At 35.9% G+C, this 8,437-nt stretch overlaps 2 protein-coding genes across 2 annotated transcripts; both read right to left on the reverse strand.

The window, feature by feature from the left end:
* Positions 1-1,044: 1,044 nt before the first annotated feature.
* LOC106316508 (two-pore potassium channel 2-like) lies at positions 1,045-2,886 on the reverse strand. Its single transcript, XM_013754411.1, has 2 exons — positions 1,625-2,886; positions 1,045-1,552 (listed from the first exon to the last, which is right to left on the reverse strand). Exons 1-2 carry the CDS (start codon positions 2,752-2,754, stop codon positions 1,378-1,380), a joined length of 1,305 nt encoding a protein of 434 aa, XP_013609865.1. The 5' UTR covers positions 2,755-2,886; the 3' UTR covers positions 1,045-1,377.
* Positions 2,887-3,969: 1,083 nt separating this feature from the next.
* Positions 3,970-6,383, reverse strand: LOC106317318. The gene is made up of 8 exons (XM_013755156.1): positions 6,183-6,383; positions 5,974-6,020; positions 5,802-5,871; positions 5,605-5,716; positions 5,230-5,529; positions 5,004-5,148; positions 4,363-4,917; positions 3,970-4,264 (listed from the first exon to the last, which is right to left on the reverse strand). The coding sequence occupies exons 1-8, from the start codon at positions 6,289-6,291 to the stop codon at positions 4,112-4,114; spliced, it is 1,491 nt and encodes a 496-aa protein (XP_013610610.1). The 5' UTR covers positions 6,292-6,383; the 3' UTR covers positions 3,970-4,111.
* Positions 6,384-8,437: the final 2,054 nt, after the last annotated feature.

Below are 8,437 nucleotides of genomic sequence, written 5' to 3' on the forward strand. Positions count from 1 at the left end.
CATTTACGAGGGCATTACGACGAATAGTTTTCTTCTGCTTTACGAGGAATTGACTTCCTCGTAACGTAACTAGGACTTTACGACGAAACCTCCGTTACGACGAGAGTTTAACAACGAAACGCATATCGATGTTAATTCGTCGTAAAGTCCCTATTACGACGAATTTACAACGAATACCGCCCTCGTAAAAAATATGTTTTCTTGTAGTGCAATTGGGTTTTCCTGGTAAGGTTTTAATGAGGCAACATTAAAGCACATTACAAGCTCTAAATGGTTATGGCATCAAAGAGGGAGTGCTATGAATCAAATTGTAGATGGCTCATAACCAAGAGATTATACCATCAGCGGCCCAAGAAAGAGAGAGTCGGCCAGCTTTTCTTTTTCCTTATGTCTTTATGTTTTCATTTGTCCTAGTTGGATTATGATTTGTACTCTTTCCATTTATCTATGACGGTGTAATCTCCTATATAAGGAACCTCTATGTTATGAATAAATATAAATTTTTCCATTACTTTCACAACAAGTACCATATTGTTCCCTCCATTTTTTTAATATAAGTCGTTTTAAAACTATGCACATAGATTAAGAAAATCATTGTTTTTTATACTCCCTCCGTTTCATAATATAAGTAGTTTTGGCTAAAAGCGCGAAGATTAAGAAAATCATTATGTTTTTAAAAAGTATTTTATAATAAATAGGTTAGACATAATTTAACCAATAAAAATAAGTCTATTTAATTTGATTGGTCACACTGTATTCAATAAATGTAAAAGTTATCTAGAAATACGAAAACTACTTACATTTTGAAACAAAAAAAATTCCCTAAAACTACTTACAATATGAAACGGAGGGAGTATTTTTTAAACAAAAACATCATTAATTATTTACCTAACCACAAATCAACCAATAGTAAAATAGAAGATATATTATCATTGGTCATATAACATTAAATGTTAATAAATTTTACATAGAAAACCGAAAACGTAATATAATTTGAAACATAAATTTTTTTCTAAAACGACTTATATTAAAAAACCGAGGGAGTATACTTTAACATTTACAGTCTCATATTTGGGAACACAAGTTGCTTTACTTCAAACGGTAACAACTGACTTCAATCAAACCGAAGTATTATCAACAGTATATGCATAATACAAACCCGTCAACTCCTGAACCTATATATCAAACCGAAGCAAGCCATTGGCAATGTACCCATTTGGTATGACATCAAACAGGTCAAAGGAAACCAAACATCAAACATCTTTCTCTTCATCATCTTAGGTGAGAAGGAGATAAACTAGAACTTAAACCGGTTCAAGTAAACCGGTTCAACTGCATGCAGATATCTGATTGTTATGTTGCATGCAATGTGGGATCCTAAACCGAAGTTGCAGAGGGTAACTCGTTGGTGCTGGTTTCCAATAAGTCTAAAAGAGTAATCCTTCCACTATTGCTTTTGTCAAGCCTGTCAAACTGGTTACCGATCGGATCAATGTCCTTATCGGTTATCTTCTCCATCTTCTTTAGTTTGTATATCACAAACTCTGCTTTACTGCAAAACCAAGATGATCATTAGACCAAAGATCATGATATTAGTTTGAAACTTTACTAATAGCATGAGTACCTAACGCAGCCATTGTGGTCGATATCAGCAGCAAAGAACTGAGAGATAGACATGTTCTCACCAAGCACTCTCTTAGCCCTCTCCCTATTCCTCTTATCAACCCTCGCCTCAGCCAAATACAAAAACGCTCTCGCAACAGCCAGAGTAGACACAAGCAACCACACCGCAGCGAGAAGCCTACCAGGCAAAGTCTTAAACGCCCTGTCTCCATACCCAACCGTAGTAACCGACATAACCGAGAAATAAAACGAATCCAACCAATCAATCCTCTCCACAAAATGCATAATCAAAACCCCAAATCCAAGACACAGCATCACAACGCCCAAAGCCAACCCAACCTTCAACCTAATCCTCATCCTCCCTTTCTTCACATCGATTATATAAGACCTCTTCCTCTCCGGCTCATCGAAGCTATCGTTCTTCGCGGCTTCTAGCATATAGTTTTCTTGAAGATCAAGAACGTAACTAACCATCGCGCTTAGCAATATATCCACGAAACCGAACCCGACGAGGACGAACAAGATAGAGAACATCTTTGTCAGGACCGTATCTGGAGTTATGTCGCCGTAGCCGATCGTGCACATTGTGACGATGCAAAAGTATAAACCGTCGACGACGGGGTGAGTGTGGACCACCGAGTAGCTGTCCCGGTTCAGCCAGTAGATAAGCACGCCTAAGGAGAGGTAGACGACGAGGAGAGCAACGGCTTGTCTCACGACGGACTTGGAGTCTGATCTCTCCGTTTTGAGATCGAACGGGTGTGTCAGGTCGTTGATCGCGACCATGGCGGGAGCTGTTTTGGAGCGGTGGAAGGTCGGTTTGGTTTTTTTAGGAGGTAAGTTGTGTTCCGGTGGCGGGAGGAGGATGTCGACGGTGGAGGTGTCGGAGAAGGAGGACGGCGGCGAGAGGTTTTGAGAAATGGCGTCGATGAGGAGAGAGGAGTCGCGTTGGGAGCGAGGGAACGGGCCGAAGATTAAACGGTTTTTGAACTCCGTTGGTGTCATTGGCGGCATCGGGACCGTTACGTCGTCGTTTTCGGGTAAGGGAAAGAGAGGCGGTTGTGGTGGGTTGGTTCTTGGGCTGAGAAGGTATTGGAGTAACGGGTCAATCTCGTTTCCGCCGTTGGCCATGGTCGGAGAAGATAAATGGACGAAGCTTTCTTTCGAGGGCTCCACAAAGATCAAACCTTTATGATGGGGTTTGGCTTATTCTTGTGGAGAATCGTTCATAGGGACTGTGGTTATTATAGGATGATAGTTAGTTTTGCGATGTTGACAGATTTTAATAAAGGGATTAGTTTGACAACGCCGTATTTTGATTGACACGATTCTTTCTTTTCATAGTTGTTTGTGTATATGTTATTGTTTACACCTCTTTTGTATTCTTATTCAGATAGTGATTAGATTCTTGTAACTATTTTGATTAACGAACCATCTGTTGTTGATCATTTATAAATTAGCACCATAACTTTCATTTGTTTCAATCGAGCCAGAGAACTTGAACCGAATTCAACGCAAAATATATTATTCTATAGTTTCTTAGGGTATGAATTTTATATAGACTGGACTTAGATCTAAATAGATACTTGAAAAACTTGAAAATTTTGGAAAAAATAGTTATAACCAAATTCGAATTCAGTTTCAAATAAGTATCCAAAATATTCAAAATTTTCAATAACATAAATTAGTATTTGAACACAAACCAAACCCATATAGATTCAATCTGTTTAGATTAATATTAACTTATTAAGTGATTTGGTGATTTCATGTATTTTTACTAGGATCTATAGTTAGTATGATACATGTGGCTATTAGTTATCTGTCAATCAGTATTAATGAAAATGTTTAGATTATTGGAAATTTGAAGATCATACAAGTTGGTATTGTTATGGGTGAGATACGTTAGTATTAGAAATGAAGGGGTCAAAACGTATAAACTATGGAAATTTGAAAATCATACAAGTTGGTATTGTTATGGATGAGATACGTTAGTATTAGAAATGAAGGGGTCAAAACGTATAAACTATGGAAATATATACCAAGTTAGTGCATACCATATAAATTAATTGAAGGGTCAACTTTGTTTGTCAGCTCTCAGCGACACCTTGTCACTTTCTAGCTGCGAGTGACAAACGGCACGACGTGTCGTTTTCACCGTCCCAGATTACGTGGTTTCGGCGATTTTGAGCATTTCTTACACCTTTTTCTATAATATCATTTGACACCTTACTCATTTTGAGAAACAATCAATCATAAAGAATATTTCTATTGACAGTTTCATCAGATAAAACAAGTGATTTTAAAAAAAATGATTTATCGTAATGTATATCTTGAGTATTTGATGAACCTAGTATTAACAAAAAAGAAGAAGCATAGAACGTAGTATATCCACAAAACGTTACCAGAGTATTTTCGAAGGCACAAACAAAGTAGCTTAAAGCCATCTAAAGAAAGTCATTAGTTCTGATATGGTTGATTTTTGATTACTCTAGTTGTCTCTTGGCCGTGAACGTTGTTGGGTTTCGTCAGATGGATCACTCCTATCGTTTTGTTGGTCCAGAGATGCATAGACATCATTCCAAATTTGCTGTTCTTGTGGGCTGTGGCTGGAACTAGGTCGCCACGCATTGAAGTCTCCACTCTGAGAACAAAACAACGAGCAAGCGAAAATAGTAAGCAAGAGTTACGGATCATACCAAACCGAAATTTTCAAAGGCTCGAAGATTTGATGGGTTTCACCTGATGCGGCTGAATTGATGGCAAGTAGTTGCTTGAGACACCACCTTCAGAGCCAAACCTCGAGTTTGCTTGGTTCTTATCACCCCACGTGCCAAAGGTGTTAGCAGAACCGTAAGCAGAAGGAACCATAGAGGCAGCTGAGTACTGAGGCATGTTGTCGCTGCCGTACTGTTCTAGCCGCCAGTAAGGATATGTCCCCATATTACCATAATGCGCCATGTTACTACGACCATGTTGCTGAAATGCTGCTGCTGACTGAGGAGGCATGTTGTAGATATCGTTCTGTTCTGGTCGCCAGTAAGGAGAGTTCGTGATATTACCATAATGCGCCATGTTACTACCACCATGTTGCTGAAATGGTAGTACTGCTGATGGTGGCAAGTAAGGAGGTCTCGTGATATTACCATACTGCCCTGAAGGAACTTGCAACTGAGAGTAATGAGGGTTCCTCTGTGTATGTGGTAGGTTCATGGCTTGTGGGTTCCTCTGTGTCTGTGGTAGGTTCATGGCTTGTTGGTTCCTCTTTGGTACAAAGTCAGTGGATGTTATCAATGCCTGTGCCAAAAATGAAAATCAAAACTAAAAGTATGAAAGAGAGTGTAAAAATAAATAACTATTAATGGTTTATGAGAAGACTTTACCTTGGTCATGGAAACGGATAGCCTAGGACCATGTGAAGATGCAGTAGTAGTAATGCTTTGTCTTGTAGGCATTGGCTGATTCACCGGCTCATGAGTTCCATACTGCACATGTTCTGCTTCAAGATGGTCTGAGGAGGAGGGATCTCTGTGAAATAAAAAAAATCATTTAAGAGATTATTAATAGAGCAAATAAAAAATGGAGAGGAAGCTAGAGAAGCAGACTTACATTTTGCTCAGCTCTTTTGAGTCATCATTATTCTCTATAGGGAGTAGAGAGAAAGGGATTTTAAGTCGATCTCTTGTTTCGTCATACTCACTAGATGTGTAATCAATTGAATTAGTAACGTCTTCATCATCAGGCAAGCGACGTTCATTCTTGACAGGAGCTTTAGTTACACGCTCTTTGATGATTAAAGCATATCTCGTCTTCAAAGCACCAGCCATTTTTGGCGCCCCAAAAGAGGAAATCATCTCGTCTTCACCTGAATTTACTGGCACACTCTTGGTTTCAACATTTGTTATGTCACTGCAAAGAAAAAAAGGAATGTTGTTGTTACAAAGCGAGATACAACCATTGATTGGTACCAAGCAGATTTAATACCTAGAAGATGGCTGAGATGTTGTTGCTTCAACCGAGGTTACAGGCACATTATCAGTAGTAGATGAAACAGCCAATAGTTGATTAGTACTGGTTCCTTGCTCATTACTCGTCTCTGAACCAACAACAACCACAAAGATCAAGTCTTCTTGCATCACATGATCGATCATCTAAGATAAAAGCTTGTTAATTTTCACTACCTTGATCACTACTAATATTCTGGATGCTTGTATCAACTCCTTGAGAGCAAGAATCTGACGTGTCCGTGGTCTTGCAAAAATAATAAACAAACAGGGAGAGAGAAAAGGTGAAGCTTTTTAAGAATAAAGATTCACAAACAGAAGGGTCTGTTGATTATGTTTCTTCTAATACCTCTTTCTTCTCGCCTGGGTTGCTCTCATCTTCATGAACAAGAGGAGCTGGAACACAGGTAACGAAGCAATATCAACTTGATGGACAAGCAAAGATAACTCAGAAGCAAAAACATTCGATGGATATATTGAAAACATAGCGATCTTGCAGCAACTGTACAAGATAAATGCACAGTCGAAGAATAAGAAGACGAAAGAAAAGGGAGAAACCTTGAGAACGAAGAACGTCCGATATTGCCTGCAACAGCTCATCCATCTCTCCCGCTTCCGCCAGATTACCATCGGCGTTTACGTTGCCGTCTTCCTCTTTCGCCGCCATTTTTGTCGAAACTTGTCAGAGCTTTCTTTCTTTGTTTCACAGTCGCATGCAAGAAGAAGGAACAGAAAAGGATTCTCTCTCTCTCGCGCTTCTTCTTGAGTATCAAGAAACCTTCTTGTCTCCTTTCCCTCTCTGTCTCACTCTTTCAATCTTTGAGCTTTATATAGTTTTCTTTTTGGATACGAGAAGAAAATATATATTCCAATTAAGTAGACTTTATTGAAGAAACTAGTGACGGTGACCATCAGTTCCATTCCATTTGTATTTGTAGTTAACGTACTCATTGTATTTTTTTGGGCAACTCTCTCTATACTATTAGTATTAACACATGGACTCTTTTTAAGATTTACCCTTTATTTGCTTTGAACATTACATCTTCTACCATTCCTATATCTCTATCTCTAATACTAAAACATGATTTTTTTTCTTACATTTACACTATTAGTTTGAAAATTTGATTAAAATACCATTAATTAGATATCCTTTTAAAAAATATATATATATATCATAACATTTGGGTTTAAGGTTTAACGATTATTGTTTAAAAATTAATATTTATTAGGTGGACTTGGTTTATAAACTTTAATTAATATTTCTTAAACATTTATAAATAATTTAGTAGGATCAGTTTAATCATTTTTCATCAAAAATTGTAAGTAGTTATCATAGTTATTTTTTAAAACTTGTATTAAATTTGTGGTAAAATTAGAAATCTCCCCTTGTTGTGGACAAATTCTAATGTAAAACTTTGTTCTTAATAGTTTCCATGGATCTGAAAGAGTAATCTATCCACTAATATTTGGGTCAATCTTGTCAAACCGGTAAGCGACATAACCGAGATATCCCAAAGGAGAAGCATTCTAATAAATGCGTTCACACTAAACTGGACACATGTCACGTGTAGAAGGATTGTAATAAATGTGTTCGCACTAAAATGGACACATGTCACATGTACATATAGAGAGCTTCTCAGCCAAACTCTACATAATATGTTCACACTATGTATTTTACGTTTTTTTAATATAAAACTCACATGCATGGCTCTTCTTTACGTTATTTTTACTTTTTACGAATAGAGCTGGACAAATTATTCATAAATTTTGATTTGATTCGTTATCCGTTTTGATTCGAACCTGGAAAATCTGGATATCTGTTACTCTGCGAAGCAAATCAAATATTAAAATGCAATATCCGTAAAAAAAATAAATCACAAATATCAATATTATAGGAAAGAATATCCAATTTGATCCGTTATATGCATAGATATACATATATTTAAAGAATTATATATAAGTTATATATTATAGTTTATATAAATTTTACAATATTTTTTTTTAAATAATTTCATTTTAAGAAATTTATTTTTCATGTATTATTTTGAAAAAATGTCATTTAATATTAATTAACAATATCTTTATATATTTATCAACCATCTTTATATACTTTTACATACACATACATGTGCACATTGACGTGAAAACCTTATAACTAAGTATTTACCACAACTGAAATATCTAATTTTTTTGGAAGTTAAAATATTCTTTTTCTTAATGTTTCTTTCACCATCGACCAAATTGTAGTAAAATGATTTGTCTTAATAATTTTTTTTTTTTTTTTTTAACTATTACCTGGTTAGAAACTATAATATGAAACTATTGGTTCGACATCACGACTATCTAAGATTCATAACATGAAACAAACAAATAATAGTAATTTTTGATTATCACAGGAAAAAAAACCAAAAAATATTAAACATTTTAACCAAACAAATCAAATAAATATTGATTTAAAATGATAGTTATATTTTAGGAGATTAAAAACAAAAAAAACAACTTAAAACCGAACCGATGTCTAGATTAATCAGATTAATGTCTCTTTATTAAAAAATAACGAAACTAATAATCACATTCTGCACAAAACATAGATTATTACCTAGTACACAATAATAAACAGAGCAAAGCTTGTCTTAACAATCAGGGGATTTTGAATCAGACCGCTCTGTTTCCATATTTTGTTTAAATATAAGCTAAATATATATATAGAAAAATTAACCCATCACAGGAACATTCTAAAGAAAGCCCGAAACATTGTTCCAACAACATATTTATTTGATTGTGTATATCTTGAACTCTTGATAAACCTAGTT

The sequence above is a fragment of the Brassica oleracea genome, chromosome C9, assembly GCF_000695525.1.
Source record: "Brassica oleracea var. oleracea cultivar TO1000 chromosome C9, BOL, whole genome shotgun sequence".
NCBI classification, from domain to species: domain Eukaryota; kingdom Viridiplantae; phylum Streptophyta; class Magnoliopsida; order Brassicales; family Brassicaceae; genus Brassica; species Brassica oleracea.